The 23,526-nt window shown below is 37.8% G+C and overlaps 1 protein-coding gene across 2 annotated transcripts in view; it reads right to left on the bottom strand.

Moving 5' to 3' along the window:
• Nucleotides 1–20,808, bottom strand: part of gsk3bb (glycogen synthase kinase 3 beta, genome duplicate b) — a 37,046-nt gene extending 16,238 nt beyond the window's left edge. The window contains exons 1-3 of one of the 2 annotated variants that reach the window (XM_022674767.2): nucleotides 19,821–20,808; nucleotides 4,220–4,413; nucleotides 3,480–3,563 (exon numbers count right to left, since the gene is read on the bottom strand). In XM_022674767.2, coding sequence (XP_022530488.2) covers nucleotides 3,480–3,563; nucleotides 4,220–4,413; nucleotides 19,821–19,905 — 363 coding nt within the window. In that variant the 5' untranslated portion in view covers nucleotides 19,906–20,808. Of the gene's footprint in view, nucleotides 1–3,479; nucleotides 3,564–4,219; nucleotides 4,414–13,335; nucleotides 13,486–19,820 lie in introns of those variants that run through there. The other variant, XM_022674768.2, reaches the window with a different exon arrangement.
• Between the last annotated feature and the right edge of the window lie 2,718 nt (nucleotides 20,809–23,526).

The following is a 23,526-nucleotide window of genomic DNA, read 5'->3' as shown; positions in this document are numbered from 1 at the left end:
GCAGTACACTCTTTCTCTCTCTGTGTTTGTGTGTGTGTGTGTGTGTGTGTTTGTCCTACTTCTGTCTCTTACGACAGCGTAAACAAGAGAACAGAACAGCACGACCGGCAACACTGAACTTGTCAAAAATGGTCAACGTCATGTTCATTTATCGTACAGTAAGTTGATAACCTAATTTTTGCAACAGGCCAAGCCACTAAGTTAGGTTTACTGATATATACAATATCCAATATGGCCATATTCCTTTATATCGTTACAAAAAAAATCAAAATAAGTAAGTTACTGTGGGGCTACAATAACAAACACTGTCAACAATGAAACATGTTAATCATTATTTGACTGGATGTTTGCGTGTCCCGTGTACATCATGTGATGAAAATGTTGTGCAAGAACCAAAAGGTTGAAAAAAAAAAAAAAACAAACAAAAAAAATGGTAGCATGGCAGGTAACAGATATGACAAAAGAGCTACAACAGGAAAACACTACACATTTTCAGTTAACTTTAGTTTAGTAAACTGTCTAATTAGGAAAAACACATCACACTGACGTTACTGTCATGCTGGTTCATTTAAATGTCAATTTTAATGGTAAAGCGTTTAGGATAACAAATAAATTAATTAATTAATAAAATTTCACAAATCCATAGGACGGGCCAATATTATATGTTGGTAATTAAATCAAGCTGCAATTCAGATCATTACGTAATATGCTGCACCTCTTTTTTCTGCTTTTTAAATGCTCAAAAATATATTACAGTGACTAAAGGCTTTCTTAATGTGCTGGAAATCAGAACTGAACGCAGACATTGGGATTTTCAGATGTTCTAACAAAAGAAAAACAAACAAATAGTTGGAAATTCTGAAATCGGTCGGGTACAGTCCAACTCCTGACAGTAATACGACGGAGCCACCCACAGACTTTTCTGTGTCTGTTTGTAGTATATTGGTTTCTGAGAAAGCAGGACCTGTGGTGGGCTTTACCTGACGTCAACCAATGTCCAAAGTACACTGATAAAAATAGGGCTGCTTTAACAACCACTTGTCAATCAAACATCCTCCACAGAGCTGTATCTGGCTACCATTACTGTTTTAGTTAGGTCTGAGGAGGCAGAAGGACTATCAGGAATTTTCATAGATGTGGAGAAATTGAGAAAGATATACAAGTGAACTATTAATTAATATCCAAAAACAAATGAACATCAGCATTTCCTCAAGCCTATATATTGCAAGAACAGGAAAAAAAAATGTAAATGACAATGTAAACAGCTACAGTTTTCTTAGAGCGTTTTCACACCGGTAGCTCATTTTACTGGACCAAATCAGTGGATGGATTTTTTTCTGTGGAGCATTTTCTCCCTTGATTTGGTTTATTTTCACACAGGTGCAAACCTAAACATATCAAAATGCACCCCAACAAACCATGCAAGCATGTTGTCTCTTTTTGTTGGTCAGAGATGCATGCTGTGGTAGCAAGATGTTAATTATATAGCGAGAAGGTTTTGGGTTTCAGATCAGTGCGTATAGTTGTGTATTTACAGCATGTAGTGTGTAAACAAAATGAAGTAGCAGTAGAGACTGTGTTTGTTCATAGTTGTGGTAATTACTGTTATCTGGGTAATACATCAGGTTACACTGTACCAGAACAGCAGTTCAGCTCAAATAAAAGAAGTATATTTAATAGTTTGGTCAAATTAAGACCGGATCACGTATTCAACACAAACAAACTGCCCAAACAAACCGTTTTAAGAGTACAAACAAACCAGAGTCTGTTTTAACCAGACCAAATAGTGCTGGTGTAAAAACAATAGTGTTTGGCGCAATGTCCAAACACTAAGACTATTCCCAACATTTCAATCAGTGAGGGATATAAGTCATTATAAAATCAACCAAATCAATCAATCTTTATTTTAATTTTGAAATGTGATCAGAAGTCACATAAAATATCAACTGATCCCCACTAGCTTTCAAATGCTCCTAGTCACACTTGGAATTCTGGCAACGCATCCTTGGATGTCTGTAAATGAGATTGCAAAACTGGACATCAGTTCATGACAAAGGGGTAATCTTTAACCACGGTCCTCTGCAACGCGGGTAAAAGGGCAGCAACCTGCAGCAACTCATTCATCTTAACATCCGGTTCAGTGTTAATGTACTGCTTTCACCACAGGCTGTAACTGTTTAATTTAATGTCTGCAAAACTATCACAGGTTAAAAGGTAAGCAAATCTCTGCAGCAGGACTTTTAAAAGGCTTAGGCCTCTGCATCGATACTTGGAAAATGTAAACAGAACACATTTATATTGATATTTATCTCTACATAAAGTCATAACTGACAATACAAACCAATTAATAAATTAATATGGAGGCTAAAATAAGTTATCAAGATGTTCTAAAATTAATTAATTTATTTCTATTTATCCCAATAACTATGTGGTGGGTAGTTATCTTGAAGAAAACGGTCACTGTTGCAATTATTGCACTAACTCCTTTTAAACCTGGGTTCACAATGCTTCCGACAAGAAAATGCAATAGATATAACAAACAATAAAATTGCCATTTCTAAGCATTATTATTAAATGTGTCAAACGTTAAAGAATTTCACAAGGAATGTAATCATCAAAATACATGAATTTACATTAGATGTGGCTATCAATATGTGTGTTTTAAAGTGTAATAAATATATAAGAAACTTTAATGTTATGCTGGCTGGTGTAACTCCTCTACAGAAAACTAAACTAAAATTTGATTTTAATGAATAATTGATTTTAGGGTATTTTTTGTGTGCTTTAATTACTATTGTTATGGATTTAAGGTATGTTTTTGAAGCATTTTTATATTTTATTTACCTTTACTGTATTTCTATTTATACTCATTATTTTAGTTATTTTTTATTTTTTTTCTTTAGTTTTCTTTTTTTATTATTTATTATGTATAATCTTATCTGTGTTACTGCTTTTAAATGCTTTATTCTTTTTATATTTTAGGACAGAATTGATAAATTTCTTCTGTTAGATTTTACTACAACTTCGATTTTTTTTTCTTCCAATATATCTTCAATATAATTATACATGTACCATCAATGTACCCTCAATGTACTCCTAAGTTTAAATAAAGATTTATACTGATACTGATTCAAAACCCAAACATCTCAGAGAGCATAAGCTGTGGACTTGGACCCCGATGACAATGACTGGTCCAAAGAACTTCACTGCGTTAATAGACACTTGCATAAAAGTTGAGAATATCTCAACTAGATTTGTCTGTCTGACGCCGCACTGCTTGCTGCTCGTCAGTAAATCACGGCTACAAATTGCATACTGCCACAGAAAATGACTAGAAGCTTGTCATTCTGTCATCTGCTAATGTGAACGCACTGTAAGAAACCACTGTTATTTCCTGTGGAGAGGAGGAACAAGATGTATTCCGTCTTTGCTTCGACACCAAACGACTGAAAGGAAGACTGGAGAGGGGAGGCACTCACCTTATCCCCACTGGAGTAGAAGAAATAACGCAGGCGAACAATGTTGCAATGGTCCAGCTTCCTCATGATCTGTAGCTCACGGTTCTGCATAGACAGGAATTGAAAGAGATCATATTAAACCAATTTCAACTCAACACTCAAATTCTTTAACATATTAAAAACAGGCCTCTTCGATATTTTGAGAGTAAAACTACCAGTCAAGGCAGACATTTTTGGACTTCTGGTCTAGCAGGTTCTTGCACAATTTTAAAAGACAAATTTAATGTTTTTTAAATAAACAGAAAATAAATATTATTTAAAACCCAAAAATGTAGTAAGAATTTGGTAGAAAATAATTTATTGTATTGGAAAGCAAAACTTCCTTTCTTTTTTTCAATTTTGTTTCATTGTGATGGAGAAAATTTTATCATGTTAGCTGGATTGTCGCTAGCTCTCCACTAATCATAGTTCTCTCCACGGTAACATAGCTAGCTGGCCGCTAATGTTAGCTAGCTCTCCACTAACCTTAGTTCTCTCCCGGGTAACGTAGCTAACTAATGTTAGCTCCGTTAACCTAAGGTCTCTCCTCTGTAACGTTAGCTAGCTCTCCACTAACCTTTGTTCTCACCCTGGTAATGTTAGCTAGGTCGCGGCTAATGACAATTGAAGACCTTAACCATCCAAATTTTTATTTAAAACATTTTAAGAAACCCTGTCTAAGAAATAAACAGAACTTTAATTGAATCGTCTTCCATCCTCACCTTGAACCTCTTGTCCTGCAGGACCTTCTTAATGGCGACCAGCTCTCCAGTGTCGCAGAGCTTAGCCTGGTAGACCACACCAAAAGAGCCATTTCCAATGACCTTCGTGTCCGTGTAACTGACCTCCTGAGGCCTGTCTGGACCCTGCCCTGGGGTCGCTCCCACCGTCGTCACCTTACTGCCATCTTTATCCCCTGGACAGACAGAAGGTAAGAGAGAGAGAATATTAGTTTTTGGGCAATCAACTCACAGACACCTTTCAAAAACACACATTTATATTGCTGTTTTGGTACATTTTACAGCTTGACTTAAACTTTGTGCCTCGAGAGCCATAATGCAACAATCAAGCACAATCTCCCATCTGCAGTGCCATCACTCTGGTGTGTGTGTGGAGAGCATAGTTATATTAGTGTGAGGCATTCAAATTCTCATAAGGAAACAGGCTGAGTAAAAAAGGAACATTTTCAAGCAAGTCAACCTTAGAATGACTGACTCCACTTTAAACTTTAATAGTTGAACAGTCAGGGAATAAATCAACCAATGCAAACGAACACAAAGCGCCAAAGTAGAAGTCATTCATACAAATGAAAAAACAAACAGTCCCTGTCAAAATAAACGTCAACAATAAGTCACAAATACAACATTATTCTCAGTATAGTGCTTAACATATCGTGATGATATTGTATTGAGATGGCCTGTGATTACCACCCTTAAAGCCAATAGTCTTTTTTCTTTATTGCAAGTTATGCATTATTGGTCTGAATGTAAAAGACCACTTTAAAGCTTAAAGACACGCTGCATTGCTCTACATGGCCATTTGACTTCTGAACAACTCAGTCAGCTGCTAATCAGGTGGAAGTGTTACTACAAGCTTGAGTGCTTTGATGGCGCAGAAAAAAATTAAACCCTCCTGTGTCCTAAAGTGACACGCTCCAGCTTGTTTGGAAGTCACACTTCGGTAGCACTTAATTTCACACAGAATGCTTAAAGCAAGTTTCCTCAATAAGTGTTTGACAACACGACAACATGAAAATTGAACACTTAGGGGTCGAACACTGAGTGTATGATGGTACCCAATGCAAGCATCAAACTTTATTCCGGGATCACATGAAGAAAAGAGGGTTTAATGAGTTTGACACTTTATTATAGAAAAATAAAAAACAAAAATGAAATTAAAAACTGTGCAACAAACACATCCTTTAGTCTCTAATTTGTTGTGGCTTAGGCAAACCACACAGTTTACTTGAACCTGAATGTACACAATAATTGGAATTAAGTTGTTTAAACAAGAAAATTTTGGTGCACTTATAGTAAAATACAGGCGTAAATGCTGTTGATTTATGTAGATCTACATACATTTAAACACTGCCCAAATGCTTCATCCTATAAATAAGGCCAGAAGGGAAAGCAAATAAAGCTCATTATTTGTGCTGTGCTCTATAGTGCTTGGGCCCCGATGATCACCATTTTTTATATTTATTTCAACATTTGCTTAAAAATGTATTTGATGAAAAAGAGAAAGCAGAACATATTTGAACAGTAAAAAATGTAATAAAAATGTGAAACCTCAGCGGTCAGGGGAAAGAAGATTTCTCTCCCAATTAATCAAATGTATGATGACTCTTGCTATAAGCATCAAACATGATCCAGGGGTCACATGAGGACAATGGGGTGTAATGAGTTCTACACTATTGTCTCACCAATACATCGTCTAGTACCAATCTATACTTGCTCATCTAAGCGTGAATGTAACTAGTGGACTTTTCCCTCCTTCTCACTTATTTTCACACTCTCACACACTTGCACACATCACTTTAAACAGAACTGTAAGAATTTGTCTTTAGACCTATTATGGAAATTGGTGCAAAAACAAAATAGCATTTTCAGCACAACCATACAGCATACTGTGTGTTTATTCTATTCTCTTTATACTACATATAAACAACATAAAATTACTTAATATTTCTGTGCCAATTAATTCATTCCCCCCTATTCAACTTAATTGCTTTTCACTTCTGTCAGGATTCTAATTATCACAATATCGCTGCAGGACAGCTTTACAACAGAAAAAACACACCAACTACTATTTATGCTGCTGGGAGAGGTATACTTGTTAAGCCGCAACAGGGACTTGACAAACACTTGTGAATAAATTCACACCTAAGTTAGGTCAAGATGAAGATTAATCACAGCAGGAAACCACAGTGTGGGGTAATTACAGTATAACAGGAGAGAGGTTCATGGTAGCAGGTTTCATGCTCAGCCTGAATGACTGGAAAATGACTGGAATGAATAAATAGAGTACAATCGGAGTGAAATTTAGAGATTATGGAACAATCTGATTCAGTCTGCAAAAGAACTACGTCTTCAGAAAAGGTTAATTTTCCAGCAAGCAATCAGCTTTAGATACACAGAAATGGTTTAAAGACAACAAGGTGAACTCGGTTCTGGAGTGGCCGAGTCAAAGCACTGTGTCTGGACTTAAAAAGGACTGGTCCCACTCGATTCCCAAGCAACCTGAAGTAGAACTGCAGTGTCCAGATGTGCAAGTCTGACTGATCTATCCACACAGATTCAGTGCTGTGATTGATAGATTGATTACCCACCCCTTCATGTCAATAATAAGTAGCACCCTTGGTTGCAATCATCCGTTTTGTTTATTGCTGCAAAAGAGTAAAAATGATTACCGGTGTGGTCTGAATACACACTTGCCATAAATTGCACTTAAAGAAGGATCTCAGAGGCTATTTTTGGGTAGAGTACCTCTTCCCCAGTTGACAGACCCTGAGAGGGACACATAACTGGACAGATAATAAGGATGGTCATTTCTTGGAATTGCCTGCCATCTAGGTCATCAGTCAGCCCCCCACCATCATAAATAAGAAGCTTGGACTGGAACCATATATTTATCTTTTGATGAATTAACGTATCTATGATGGTCAGGTTCAAGAATTGAAGCCTTGTAGTGAGCACTTCAATCCCTTTTCACTGTGAAGCAACACAATGCCCAATTGCTGGTGTGATGATCAAGAGACCCAGGGTTTCCCAGAAATGTCTCTGTCAGACTGCAACACTTCCTTGGCCTGCCCAGTCAGCAGATAATGTAAATCAAACATTTATTGGAGCCGCTGAAATGCAAACTTCGGCAGCCTACATGTGAGCAGGATCTATGGGTCCAACTGCAACATCTGTGGACAAATATGTAGCAGGATTCCACATGGAATCCTTATGCCTAGAGGCAGTCCAACAGGGTACAAGAGCCCCTTTTTAACAGTACGTTTTTTTCCCAATAAATGTATCCTTGATCTAATACTGTAATCACATATATAATAATAACATTTACAGTTTGTCAATTCCAAAAACTCCATATTTTTATATAACTGACATAACTTTGTAGAAATCTGTTTTCACTGTTTTTAAATGAAGAATGCTTTTTGGACAAAAAAAAAAAGTCAAATAATATTGACCATGATCCATTTAAGGAATCAATGAAAGGGGAAGCATTTAAAGTGGAAGACACTTTTTATAAGCACTTCAAAGAGGCAACTCATCCCACATGTGTCTAAAAGGGCTGATTTCCACCAAGACATAAATGATTTATAAGACATAAATGATATATAAAGCTGCCATGTCCCATTAATGTCTATGTGACCCAGTAAAACCACACGTTCTGCCTTCTTAGTTTAAATGGCACTCAGATAATTACTAAGAAAAGTGTAATTGCTGTCAAGACTTTGTAAACCCCGTAGTTAAGGTTTTATGGCCACTTCTAACTTCCATTTGATCAGTCCTGACATTCCTAAGAGCCTTTTGCAACTGAACACCACGTTTGTAGATTCTAAATACCTTTTTCTATTTCTAGAACATGTAATTTTTTTAATTTTTTGATTCATTGTTATGCACCAAAGGTAATAGAACTGTAAAATACACAGTACATTGAATAATTATTTACTATAAATCTGTATAGGGAGTAGATATCTGTATATAGTCGTCTTTCAATGCAGTTTGATTTAATTTCAGATAAGAGAGATGAGAGAGCTCTATGCATGACTGCCAGACATCATAGATGGACAGAGTTTCAGCTCCCTGAGGATCAAAACGAGTGTGAGGAAGCATGTGTGCGATACATCATCGTTCTTCCCCCACCCCCTTGCCTACCCGAGACTGAGGTAAGAGGTTATTCGTCATCACCACTTAAGAGAAGCAGCTCACACAAAGAGAATGCTTCCACTCTGCATTCCCGTCGTCTGACACACATATATGAATTCATGCCAGGAAGGCAAGTTTGCGCATTTCATTATGAGAGAGCTTTTATTTCAGTGCTATGAATAAGCTAACTATCACTAGGTTATGAATCTGGAAACAGGAAGAGGGTGGTAATGTCGCATATTAGCGGTTGTGTTGCCCAGACACAGAAACTTTCAGGCTCATTTTTTTTGGCAGAGACTAATTTAGATGACTAATTATAGTGATCAATTATGATAAACTGTTCTCGCAAGCAAGGAACACAGTTGTCATGCCTGAATTCACTGCGCAAGTTCAAACATTTCAGTTTTTTTAACCAAGGGGTTCACTACAGCCACAAGCAATAAACTGACTAAGGGGTGGGGCATGTGGGGAAAAAATTACATCACAGCATTTAAAGAAAATACATGATATCCTGTGAATCATGTGATTGCAGTCAAAATCTATGGGGAGTGATAGATCCTTAAAAACTGCTATTTAAATCCTTCCTCTGTGAGGTAAACAATTGCTGTTTATTTAACGTATTTTTTGCACTATAAGGTGCACTTAAAATGCTTACATTTTTTGCAAAAATCATCAGTACGCCTTATAATCCGGTCTGCCTTGTGTATGAACTTTACCAGTCAGGTTCTAAAGAGCAGTAAAGCCACTCTGCTGAAGTACAGCATTATAGTTCAGTTCTATAGTTTAGTTTTGCAACAATGAGACTGGAACAGTATTAGCATTAGCTGCTATCCACACTAAGCGCTAGTTCTTTTGTTGTTTAGTGGTGAGTATTATCGGCCTGTAGCCTTCTCCTAACCCTGGCTAGCACTGCTGAAGCAGAAGTAGCATTACCTGCTATCTGCTTTAACCGTTAGTTAGCTCTTCCGTCATTCAGAGGCAAGTATATCAGACTGTAGCTTGCTGATAACACCATTTTGCACTGCTGGAGCAGCATTGGCATTACCTGTTAACCGCACTAGCTCTTTTGCCATTCAGAGGTGAGTTTTTTCAGCCTGTAGCCTGCTCCTCCCCCCAGCTAGCACTGCTAGAGAAGTATTACCCGCTAACCGTGCCAACAGTCATTGTATCTTTTTGATCAAACTGATACGTTGTGTCAAATATTAACGCATTTATTAAAACATAGATGCTCTTTGTCAACAAGTTGATCCTTTCTTTGCCCCGGACTTCCTCAGAGGAAATGCCCCGTTCAATAGGGAGGAAGTTTGGCATGCCTAATAGTCTGACCCCAGAAATGTTGAGGGTTGATGAACTATGGACAAGTGAACAGATGAGTGTTACACCAGCATTTAACATAAGATTCTAAAAGATGCATTTAACTTTTAAATTCAATAAAATCATGTTATCTCTCTTATGTTATAAAATCTATTCAATTTATAAAGGCACACTACAACCTATTCTGTTCTGAGTCAGATTTTAACCTTCAACAGGGCATTGGAAGGCACTGGAACCATTTCAGCGCTGGAGGGCAATAATTATTACTTTAGATGAAATAAATCCATATGGAAAAATAAAGGTAAATGCAGCATTCAAGATTCAGAGATCCTTTTAATCAACAGACATCCTTAATAACATTCATTCCAAAGCATAACACTGCCTGTACAAGGGCCTGTATTTGTTGGTATGACAGTAACCTTTTATTGTACAGTGAAGCTTTATTGTATAACTTGGCACACATTCCAAAGGCACATAAATAATATTGCATGGTCTGCCAAGAGTTTACTGCATTCTCTCATTCAGTGTGACATGCAATAAACCGCAATAAAACTGCTGTTGGTGTTATCACCGTCTGAATCTAATGAAGACAATGGAGAAGCTGGTACTAGCTCACCTGACATCATCAGTCAGACCAACTCTTGACCATATAAGGATGGCATCTGATTACATTATGACATTATTATCTTCTGGACAAAGCATATTTCCACTGATGCATGTGGATGAATTTATCACTTTACAACAGTGGACTGCCTGACCGTTTGACCTCAGTTTGTACAGCTCATTTTTATCTATATGCATTTCTTTTCAACCTGAACCACTAAGACTTTAGGTATAAACCATCCTCAAAAATCTCCTCCTTTTTTCCTATTATTTTTCACCTAATTTCCTTCACAATTCATCCATCACTTGCACTGATCCGAACAAGCACACGCCTCCTCTGATGCATGTAAAGTCAGAAATCACCTCTTTTTTTTTTACGTAACGCCAACACATAACCACTAGACAACCAACGAACCAACAAGCTTAAAGGAAAGCGCCAGATCCCCAGCTCTAACACATTAGCCAACAGATACCTGTGCCAGCCAGCACCACATATGGGAGTGTAAATGAATCCAACTAAACAGATTGTGTTTTTTGTTGGATAGCAAACTGGACAAGGCCGATGTTGTGTACAGGAAAGGGAACAACATTCCCCTCAACAGTGGAAAAACGAAAAACAAATTTATTCAGTTGCACTATGCAAGAGCAAGGCTCTACAACGTATATCCAACTGTAAGGACATTACTGACCTCCTGCTGAATAACTGTACATTCATTATAAACAGTTGACTGATGTTATGCAAAATATAGGCTAAGTACATTTTAGAGAGAAATATATTTAGACTGCCCTTGTAAACTGCTCTATTCTTGTCTATCCTACCTTCATACTCACGCTCTCCCCCTTTCTCACTACCTATCTTTAGTTGACATTCCACTGTGTAGGACAGCACTTCTGCTCATCAACACTTCTGGTCATTTTCACTTCAAGACCTTTACATTTATTTGTACAGGGAGGGCTTCTGACTGAAGAATGGTTTCAGTTTAGTGTTCTACCATATCCGGCTCACTCAGCAATCATCATATACTGAATAATATAGTCAGCCAAAGCAACTAAATGCTATCCTAATGCATTAAGTACATTTTGTCCTGATACTGGCCAAAACAAAGATTATGCCTAAGCAATTAACAATAAAATATTTAGCATAACACCCACCTTAATGAGTGAGCTTTGTTTGTTTACATTGTCAGGACTTTTTGGCCACTGTTCCATTTGCTCCCACATCAAATTTCCAGTTTCCCCACTAATAAATACAGCGTTAGCATTATTAATGTGAGTGTCGTACTGAATCAGCTGTAAATTATGGAAATGTGATTAAATGTGTGTTGTTGTGCTGATGTGTGAATTACTCCATTTTAATAGGGTAATTTCACATGGCTAAAATGCGTACCATTATTTTTATTATTATAAATAAATGGGAAAAACAAAAACAATAATTTGCAACAAAACTAAATATTGGCTTTATATATCGCCTATCGGCCACTTATGCTCTCTACATATCAGCATCAGCCACTAACACAGCCACTAACACTTACTATGTTAAACTCATAGTTAGAGCCTTTCACAATTCCTGACTAAGATTTTTTTTCATAAACCCTCCATAAAAGGAAAATCCACAAGTTTCATTTGGAGGCAAAACAACAGGTATATAAAAAGGATTGCAACATTTTTTTCTCAATTTAACCCTCAATTTAACCCTTGTCTAAGACCTCCTCTTATGTGTGTGCTTATGTGTGCGTAACTGAGCAGGTAAAGCCTAGGACAAAGTGCACCAAAGCTTCCCTTCAGCCTAGAGACATGTGACGGTTCAGAGTACACACACGCACGTTCATTTATACACACTTATTCACACTCTCGGTCAGCTTGGAGTGTTTTTTCATTCCAGGCATAGCGTTTTACACAAGTCATGGACACTCTCTTCTAGAGTTCCTGCTCCGTTCTCCTGCTAGTATGACATTTGCGACAGGAGAGATCAAGTCACATTAAGAAGCTATCATGCTCACTCTCACACGAGTCACATGCATCAAACCTTAACTCCAGGGTCCAGAGGTCAAACCAATGAAATTTAGAAGACAGGGCTAAAGACATGCGTATATTCTATACACAGCATAACCCTCATAGGACTATGCAATTATTTACAGTGACGCATAAGTGAACTGTAGGTTGTGTAAATACAGAATGGGTTTGACATATTCCTAATATATTGTTGCCATGAGTTTAAATGTTTGGGGATACCCCTTCTAATAAATGTATTGAGCGACTTGAATTCAATTGCTGTTGTGAAGTACTGTCAATAGAATAGGACTCTTTGTATCCAATAAACATGAACCTATTAGCACCAGGCCTAAATCCAGGTATATGCTAGAGGAGTATAAATCCCAGAACAAATCACAGACAGACTTGTTGAGTTGGAAAGGAAATGGTATGGACACCATCCAACATTCTGGCCTCACTTACAAGCAATCTTGTTGCTGAATGCAATCAAATACCATCACCAAATGGTATATATAAAAATACCATACCAAATCTCTAAAATGCAGTAGAAAGACTTGGGCAGTTTAGCTCATTTGACAGTACACAGTTTATCCACCAAAAGCAGGATTAACTTTAATATCCATAATTTCAGAAGAAACAATGAATTGACATGTCATAACTTTTGTCCATACAAATGTACTTAGTTCCATAAAGAACAACTAAAAAAGAAAACAGTAAGCGAGAAGTATGAAAAATGTTTACACTGGTAAAGTAACTTTAAAATTAAGGTTCTTTAACCCTTTTATTAGACAGCAATGATTTGCTAACATTTAGCACAGTCCTTATGTTCTACCCATCTATCTATCTATCTATAAAACATAGGTTAAGATAACATGAGTACAGTACAATCAAATAAGTATGAAGTGCCAAAGGTGCTCATTTTCAAGTCATAATCCATAAATAACAGCAAAATAAAGAGAATACTTCTCTCAAAGTACGTCTAGCAACTCAACTTGAGCTCAGAACCAGGTACCAGTACACCTAACCTTTAGCACACAGAGAACAAACAAAAAACATACCTCTAATGGATATATACACAGGTGAAGCTAGCATGAAGAGCTATTCAGTAAATCCTTCAGTTCACTTTGAAACAATCCACAGAGAGAGAGAGAGTAATATACAGGATAAGACCGCCTGTCCCCGATGCACACGCTCAAGATCTGACTAGGTAGACATGCCTGAACTCACACCAGCTCTGAAACAGTGATGACGCGAGTGTTCAGCATCACACACCTCTGCCTAAGCCACACCCAGTTCAAAGGATAGCCTCTGCTTCAGGCCTGGGTGCTGCAAAATGACTCACCTAATCACTGGAGGGTTAAAAGAGTGATGAGAGATTGAAAGAGAAAGAGGGAACATCTGTCTCACTGATCGATTCTCTGATCTAAAGCACTTTAACACAGGCTGTTTGAAAGCCTTGGAACACTACTGATCAGCTCCCTCTATATGAAATACACACAAGCCTATATGTCCTATCATTCCATCCGAGCTCACTATGTTGCTCTTTCAACTCAACTGCAGCTTACCACCCTATTATCACTAGGAATAATATCCCAATGTTTGTGGACACCCCTTCAAAGAATGCTTTTAGTTACTTTATCACAGTTGCACACTTTACCAACAAAGATGTACCAATGTTAAAAAAAATACTGCCAACAGAGTAATGGGACTACTAAAACCTTCTGAAAAGAACCTTTCGTCACCATGCCTAATGCCAGGCATGGGCTAGAGGAGTATGAAACCCCCCCAGCATTGAGCTGTGAGCAGTGGATCAGTGTTCTCTGAAATAAAGGTTTTGTCCCTATTTAAGACTACAAGACATGGTGCACCACAACCCTGTGTTCAATAAGAGCACCAGCCACTGAGTTACTACTAAGATAATTTCATTAAGTCCACTACAAAGAAAATCTGGCATACTCAATTTGATCAAATATCGGTATCAGGTAAGATATTAGATCGACCCATATTACCGTCCGCAGTTTGCGCTGCACCATAAGCCCGCCACACAGTTAACACTAGACCCACTTGAGGCTTACATCATTGAATGTTCACATATGTTTGCGTGTCTGCGTCCATTTACAGTATTAATGCAAAGACGGGAATGTGTATGAAAAAACATAAGGCATTTGTTGTTGTTTAAAATAAAATATTATTTGTTTGGAGATATTTTATTCTGGAGCACACATAGGAGTGGAAACAGAACTCAATAGAAATCATATAGCTAATTAACCCATTTAAACAAGCACCTGCAGAGATTTAAGGTACAAGAAAAATCTTGGAAAATCTGATCAAACATGCATCGCTTTAGTCTGGTTATGTAAACACAGCCTCTGGGATATTAAAATGCATGAAGACACCAATATAATTTAGTATTTTTTGTCACTTATGATGATAATGACGATAAAAGAAAAAGGCCAACAAACATCGGCTTTAAAAAACAAAACACCAAAAAACTAAGAGTTCCCTGAGGATAGAATATAGTAAGGGAGAGATTTAGAAGCACCACATCAAGGCAGTTAAGCGAGCAGCAGTCTTCTCTCTCTCCCACAAACGTTGGCTGGCTTTCTAAGCAGGAGGTCACTGATCTGCTGACGACCTCAGCTGGCCAAAGCAGAATGCTGTGTCAGATGAGGTTGACCAAACCACAGTCAAGATTGCTGGGATTTCCGCATTAGGCCAAACTGCAGGTCTCCTCTGCACTACCTGTCTGTCAGAACCGCAGTGCACAGCAGCGCTCGCAGGCTTCCAGCACTGCAGATTCAATACAGAGGCCTGTTACATGTACAGTACTGGACAGATTACCAAAGCCAGACTAAGTCTAGGACTTGGACTAAAATGCATTTTTGGTTTAGCCTAGGACCTTGCCACTATATGTCCAAATGTTTATAGACCTGCATATCCAACTCCAAGGCGTTTTTTTTTTCAGTTTGTCACATATTGGCAAATATGTTACAAATAAGGCACAGGTTAGGGATCCAGAGAAAAGGTCCAACTGAGACAGAGTTGAAAAATGACCGATTCAACAGGGTGAATTCATGGGTGGTCAATAATGTCAGGGGGCAGGACTACAGGCTAAAGAAAACTAGTACACAACAGGAACTGCCATGTAGATATATTAGGAGAAAGAGTGTAATTACATGTTACATGCTAAGAATATAACACCGCATTGCGATTATGGTTCATACTACAACCTACATCGGTACTAACAAAATGCATATGAGAGCCATTACAGGAATATATTTAGTTCACGTTACAGGCAGTAACAAGTAGGGGTGGGCGATATGGCTCTAAAATAATATCACGATACTTCAGAGTATTTTTGCGATAACGATATACTTGGCGATATAGGAAAACTAAAATAATTCATTCATTTCAGGAATATAGTATAATAGTATAACAGACTAATTATAATACGGCAAAATAAATAATATAGCATAAAATAATATAAAGCAGCAAATAATATTGCAGAATATTTAGTGCATGCATATAAACTGTATTTGCATGCACTAAAAAACAATTATACAATAAATACACCTAAAGCTTCACAGTAAATAATAGACTACTTTTAAGACAGAACAGCCCTGGATTTTTACTATCATGATATTTCTGTGTCACAATATATTGTATACGATATAATATTGCCCACCCCTAGTAACAAGTCACTTATATAACCACCAAGATTAAACTGATTAATGAGGTTTGTAAATATGAACGTGTTAAGCCATGCCATCTGATTTCACTGCAGTGTTTAAACACAAACATCCACAAACAACCAGCAACACACCAGCTTGTTAACATAAGGTAGAACACACTCCACCAGCCTTACAGTTACAACTATGCTGTTAGCTAAGCTAATAAGGAATAAAGGAGTCTTGCCCAGGGACTCTCGTGTGCGCCTAGATATAAAATCAAATCCCAGTCTGCTCAGACAATAGGTAGTGAGTGCTATTACCCAAAATTTAACCACTTTGTTACACTGACTGCATACTAATTTTTAAACCCAATATTATAAAGCACACAGAGGGCACCTGGGAAGGGCAAATCATTTCTTGAGTACCGATACTTTTTAGAAATTGAACAAATAAGAGACCTTGTTTTAATGATAAATAAGTGGGGAAAAACATAAATGAACGTGAATAAACTCTAATAATACTCGTACCTGTATTAACCTTATTGCTACTAACAATAAGATCAAACAATACACCAGTATTATGGTACATACTTAAATTGCCACACCCCTGTGTTAAATCCATTTTAAAAGCAGTAAAAGACACTGACAGCAAAAAACATCAGGAACCTTTTCCACGCCTCAATCCACTTCACCCCATCTCCCCCTCTCCACATACTTCCAAAATGTATAAATCAATAATTTTTACATTCCCTGATCCACATTAGGGCTGCAGTTGTGCTGTAGTGTGGCAGAATGCATCACTGACTGTACAGCTCTCTCAGAGCAATTGGACACCAGCCATAGATCTCTGGGTAGATCACACAGTCCTCTTGCAAGGATTTGTGAACTGTTAGTTCACCTCAACCTCATTTCATCCCTAACCCTACTTGAACAAAGTATAAAACTGATGTTTCTACCATAGCACTTGACATGTCTTAACCTAATGAGACATATCCTGAAAGTTTTTTTCTACCACAGCATCACACGCTTTGGATCTATAGGCACTGATGTGAAGCTCAAAACGACCATGCGGAAGAGCCATTATACCATCAACATAATCTACAAAAATGCTTATAAAAAGTCAAACTTGAAGTCAGAGGGCATGCCAGAAATAAGCACAGAATATTCTGCTAATAAAAAATTAGTTGCAGCCCTAGTGTGCACACTTAACAAGTAAGGTAAAATGTGTAATGGGAATAGGTGCCGTGCCCATAGAGTGTGGCAGAAATAATCAATACCTTTTGTTTATTAATTGACAGATTAATTAGTTGACTCCTAAAATAATTTGTTGCAGCCCTAGTGTGCTACACTGAAAAGGTGATAGGGCATGGCATGGCCATGTGCACAGGATGCAGAGATTTACGGTGAATTTACACTGCTCCGACGCGACAACGCACACGGTCGCACTACCCCCCTCCAACCGGTCGCATGTGGGCGTGACAAAGGCTTTCCCTGCGTCGTCCAATTGAATCGTTTTAATAAATGGGAAATGCTTTTTATATAAGCTATTATTATTTCCAATAATTAATAAATATAAATGTGTCTTTATAGATATAAATGTTTGAATGAGCTTCATTACACTGTCTAGTGAGCAGTATATAAGCTGAAAAAAGCAAACTTTTCCAATTAAATTACATATTAATATTTTAAAAACCCACCAGAGACTCCAAAAATCACAGCAGCCTTTCTCCTCACTGACAGAGTCCCTGTGAATCAGCAGGGATTTTATAAAGAACAGGGAAGCCTGAAACTTCTCTTACAGGCTTCTCTGGACGCTTGAAAGCGGAACTAAAATGTTTTCATGCGCTGCGCTGAGGACGCGTTACAGGCCAACACCTGCTCTCTGATTGGATAGACGCATTGCGTTGGACGGACTCATTTGCATAAAGTTCAGCTCGGCTCAACTTTTCATCGCATCGCATCCCCCGCTCTCGACGCGTCGGACCCATGATGCACCGCGCGACTGCGTCTGACGGAGGCGGCGCTTCCCATTGAAAATGAATGGGATCCGTCGCTGTGCGTTGTCGCGTCGGAGCAGTGTAAATTCACCGTTAGGGCATGGCATAAATAACTGTTGAGAAAAACATGCATTGGAACAGAAGCCACACCCACAAGAAGCAGAGATGAAGGGTGTGGCAGAAACAACCACTGAACAATAATCAATAGTTCAACTACCACAATAATGATTAATAGCAGCCCTAGAGTGAAGGCTTGAGCAGATGAGCTAAAACATGCATTGTAGCAAGACTTGTTACACCCACAAACATGAATCTGTAGATTGATAAGTTGACTTCTAAAATTACCCTTAGTGGTCACCCTAGTCTGCAGCCTTGAGCAGGTAAGGTTAAACATGCACTGGAACAGGAGAAACACTCACAGGAAGCAGAGACAGAGGGTGTGGCAGAAATAATAGTTGACTAATCATCAAATTAATTTTCCGACTACCAAAGTAGTCATGAGTGTGCAGACTTGACAGCTGAGGTAAAGCATGCATTGGAATGGGAACCGTGCCCACATGAAGCAGAGATGGTAACATGGCAGAAATAATCACTGATTAATCAACTGATCAAAAACATAATCCAGATTTACATTTAAATTTGCAGCATTTTGGCTGACGCCCTTACCCAGAGCGACTTACAAGGTTTCTATTAATTTAATTAATCTAATTAATTTCTATTGCTAATGTAGTGTTAGGAGTCTTGTCCAAGGACTCTTATTAGTGTATTATATTATAGTCACCCAGATCGGGAATTGAACCCCAGTATTACTTTTAAAGTGGTAGCTCACAAGCAGGAGGTAGTGTTTTCCACTGCGCCACACCCACCACACCAGATTGATTAGTTGACTCCTTAACTATTCATTTTCATTGTTAAAGCTGTAGTGTGTAGACTTGAGCAGGTGACATAAAACATATTGGAACAGGAGCCACGCCCACAGGAAGCAGAGATGGAGGGTGCGGTATAAACAATACTTGCCTAATTGGCAAAATATCTGCAGATTATTCGACTACCAATATAGTAATGAGTGTGCAGACTTGACAGCAGGGGTTAAACATGCATTGTAGCAAGAGTTGCACCCACAGGATACAACAATAAAGACAATGGTACATACTGATTCATCAACGAATCAAAAAATTGATTTTACAAACTATTCTAAATTTCGATTTCTAAAATACTCATTGGTGGTTGCCCTAGTGTGTAGAATTGTGCCGGTAAGATAAAACATATATGGAGCAGGAGGCACATGCACAAGAAGCAGAGATGGAGGGTGTGGCAGAAACAATAGTTAATTAGCCCACAAAATAATGAATAGATTACTCGAATACCAAAATAGTCATGAGTGGGGAGACCTGACAGGTGAAGAAAATTATGCATTGGGACAGGAGCCACATGCTCAATAGGCAATGATGAAGGGTGTGGCAGAAACAATAGTTGACTAATTAATAAAATAATCGACAGATTATTCGACTACCAAAATAGTCATGAGTGGGGAGACTTGACAGGTGAGGTAAAACATGCACTGGAACAGGAGCCACATGCTCAGGAAGCAGGGGTGAAGGGTGTGGCAGAAACAATAGCTGATTAATCAACAAAATAATCGACAGGCCGATTATTCAGCTACTTAAATCTAAAGATCATCAGTTGCAGTCCTGGATGAAATGGAGCCAACACAGTGACTTGACAGATCACCTGACAGAGCTAACTACTCCTCATCCTTATCCTCTATAATTTACTTCCAAATCTTGTTAATTTATCGCTATATAAATAAAAGATTTGTCCCTAAAACATTAGGATTTCTGGACTGTTGGCCTGAAGTGTTCATAAAGATACTCACGGCTCACTTTGACGTTGCCAAACGCTAAAGGCTGCGACACGGGTTTGCTCTCCGCAAAGGAGGTGGTTCTTGGCCGACCTGACATTTCTCAGCCTTTTCCTCTGGGTTTCTCCAGCGACAACGGCTCCAAAATCTGTTTCCCTTTCTTCTGAAAGATTCTCCTGTTTTACTTCGTGGTTTAAAGTGGGTTTTTTATCAGAGAGAGGAGAAAAGCCAACTCCACCACGCTGTGCTGTTAGTTAGAATAGCTGGCGTTAGCTTAGGCTAGCTAACGCTAAATTTCCTGGACACAGTGTTTGAGGGACAAAGCCATGAAATGTGTGCCCTCAAAAACAGCTGCAGTCACTTTTTTTAGATGGTTAAAACGAAGACATTTAATTGACACAAATGGCACGGATATGGAGCTGTTAAAAATAATACATTTTCTCAAAAATATCTGAGAGAGTCCAATCCCGTCCTGCCCGTTTACCTCAGGTTAGCTAGCTTGCTAACTACGTTAGTGAGGCGAATTACAGATAGCTTAGCTCGCTAGTTCTCCAGCTAACTTAGCTGTTGCTAGGCTCGTAAAATTATATTCAGCATGGAAACGGACAAAATTCAGGACGTGTCCTCTCGTTAGCTAGTCAGCTAGCTTAGTTTGGTTTTAAAGAAAGCTCCAGTCTTCCACTCTCCGCCCGCAGAAGTAGCTGCTCTTCTCCAAATGAAGCTCGCTAGCTGCTTTCGCTGAAACTGAGGGGCTCCACACTCCGACCGCTGGCCATGGCGCCCGCCTCACTCAGCTCCCCACAGATAAAACAGCGGGAATAAAGAGGCACGGGGTAATAAAACTGCTCGTAAAAGCTCCCCAGCCTCGGTCAGCCAATAAACAGAGTAATGTGATTAATAATATCTAGCTAAATTCCCTCCGCAGACCAAAGTTGCTCCTTCAGGAGTCTTCGGTTCGCTCAGGCCAGTCGCTGCTGTTCAGCTTTACTGCACCTTAGCTGCGAACCGAATCACAAAACACTCGGTTCTTTCTTTGAATCGGACCATTAAAGTAAATCAGTTTAATAGTGATTTAAACTATATTAATAAGAAGGCGTTGTACAAATTATTGTAGAAAACATTGATGGCATATGACAACATACCTTTTCGCCTAAAACAGTTATAATACAATATAATATATTATGTAATGTATCAGTTATGTGAACTCTCATATTAGGTATGGAATGTTTAATAGTTATAATCAGTATGAGGTATTACCATTCATTGCTCAGGTAGAAGTATAGATACTAGGGTTCAAAATATTTTTGTAGAAGTTAAAGTATCAACTCAAGCCTTTTACTCAAGTAAAATAAGTGTTAAAGTACTTGTTTTAAAATGTAAGGAGTAGACAGTACAGAAAGCTGTGTAAAAAAGTTAGGTGTAGACAGTACAGATAACTGTAAGAATGTAAGGAGTTGAAGTAAAAAGTAAGCTGAAAAAGAATTCATTGAGTACAGATAACAAAAACTTTAACTTAAGTAAGGTAACAAAGTATTTGTACTTTGTTACTTGGCTTCTCTGCTGATAGTATTAGACCCATTAGTCCCATAGTCATATGTTACCATTGATTTACACTCTCCAATACCAGAATCAGAATTGGACTCCAGCAAAACACAGTAAGAGTTTTTGTGCTGTTATTCACAAATGGACATAACATGGCTCAATGGTGAACCATCACAAAATAACTGCAGGTCTTGCCTCAGTTAAGATAAGTGTTCATGATTCAATAATAAGTCTGAGACTTGGCGAAAATGGTTTCCAAAGCAAAAATTACTGCTGAAAAAAAAGAACACAGGCCTATTTCATTTGCCAACACACATCTTGATGATTCCCAGGACAGGACTATATATATATATATATATATATATATATATATATATATATATATATATATATATATATATATATATATATATATATAGTTAATATATTAGTTAGTATATTTAAAGTTGACCTTAACATGGGGGTCTGACAGTGATTAAAACGCTACGAAAGATTCAGAATCGGTTCGTGGAACTAAAGCGAACTGAATCGTCACTGAGGACTCGACTGCAGTGCTTCATTTTTAGTTACGGAAAATGCGTAGCGGTGTTTGTGTAAGCGGGCGCGCTCAGCTTTAATGAGTCGCAACTCTGCGTAAACGAACACTTACGGGAATCGGGCGTTGTACACGCGGATTGTGACGTATGGTTGCGAGAACCAATGAGAAGGCAGATCGCGGGGAATGGGTGGAGCCAGTCCGGGAGTCACCCAGAGCCATAGAGATGGCTATATGATCCATATGGCTCTGGAGTCACCGAGGGCAGAAGACTGTAGGGCAAGAAGCAGAAGCGCGACCTCTAGTGTCGAGGCGGAGTAAACGAATAATCACTGTTTTATCTATCAATTATTAAATATTAAAAACATAATAAATAATTTGTTTCAAACATGACTACTTTACAATAAAATGTACATATCCATCAAAATAATACCCTATCTATTCCATCTAAATTAAAATCATTTTCTTGATGACAATGCTCGAACAAATGGATGAGATTCACTCTAGCAAACGAGTTATATCCTACACAATTTTATATACATAATATGTTTTTTTTTGTTTAATCAGCAAGAAACATCCAAACTGAGAACGTTAAATACCAAAAACAAACGAAATACACAACGAAATAATGAATAATATCTACTCTTCCAGCTTTGGCATGTCCGGCTTCAAAATGAATGAATGTATGTTCTGAAAATGTGATGCTGAAAAATCAAAAGACCTGTTTGTTTTATGCTCCCACACTCAGCTGTTTTGGAAACAGTTAATGGATTTATTAAACAAAACAATATATATATATATATATTTTTTTTTTTTATGGAATATTAAATAATCCAAAGATTGATCAATGTTTTGTTTATTTTGACCAAGTTTTGTTCATTCAGAAATCTAAATTTATTAAGAAAAAAAAATATATATAAAAAAATAAAAGAGATAAAATAGCGGAAAAATCCAACCAATGAAATCGCGCGCATTTGGCGTGTCCCTTTTCTCTCACGCTACGTCATCGCGTAAGAACTCGTTTCCGCTCGAACTGGTTCTGCTCGATTCAGTTCATTGAACAGAGGCAACCGGCTTGATTCAGTGAATCGAACGTTGACGTGAACGATTCATTAGGTCTTCGTTTAATGGGTTTGTATTTTAAATAGTAATTAGAATTAAACTAGGTTTGCATTTTGCTTCACCTAATTGAGTCTGATCCAAATATTTATTAACGTTTTTAGAGTGTGAAATAAATAACTGTGTAGGACAGGATTGTATAATTAATTTTATTTTCTTCACTCTCAAAGAATAGTCAGTAGGAAAGTGTATAAATACTAAAGCTTTAAAACATATATTTTTTTTAAATGTCGGTGCCTACAGAAGTTGCTTTTTCATGCACAAAAATACTTTATATATTCGCAGATGGATTTTGACGTGTTGGTTTAGGATATTAGCATTGGTATCCAGAGATGTGGAACTACTAAAATACTGTATCTGAGTATTCTTATTTTTTTTTCTCCTGCTACCACTTTTACTTCACTGCATATTCATATTAATTTTTAACTTTCCTAATAATTTGATTTAACATAATATTTTCATAATATTCATGATAATTCACACTTGTACTTTTCTTATTTTAAAGCCTACACTTCTTCTTAGCTG

Source organism: Astyanax mexicanus, chromosome 21 (assembly GCF_023375975.1).
Source record: "Astyanax mexicanus isolate ESR-SI-001 chromosome 21, AstMex3_surface, whole genome shotgun sequence".
NCBI lineage: Eukaryota > Metazoa > Chordata > Actinopteri > Characiformes > Acestrorhamphidae > Astyanax > Astyanax mexicanus.
Note: the sequence above shows the minus strand (reverse complement) of the source record. Positions and strands in the feature narration are given on the sequence as shown.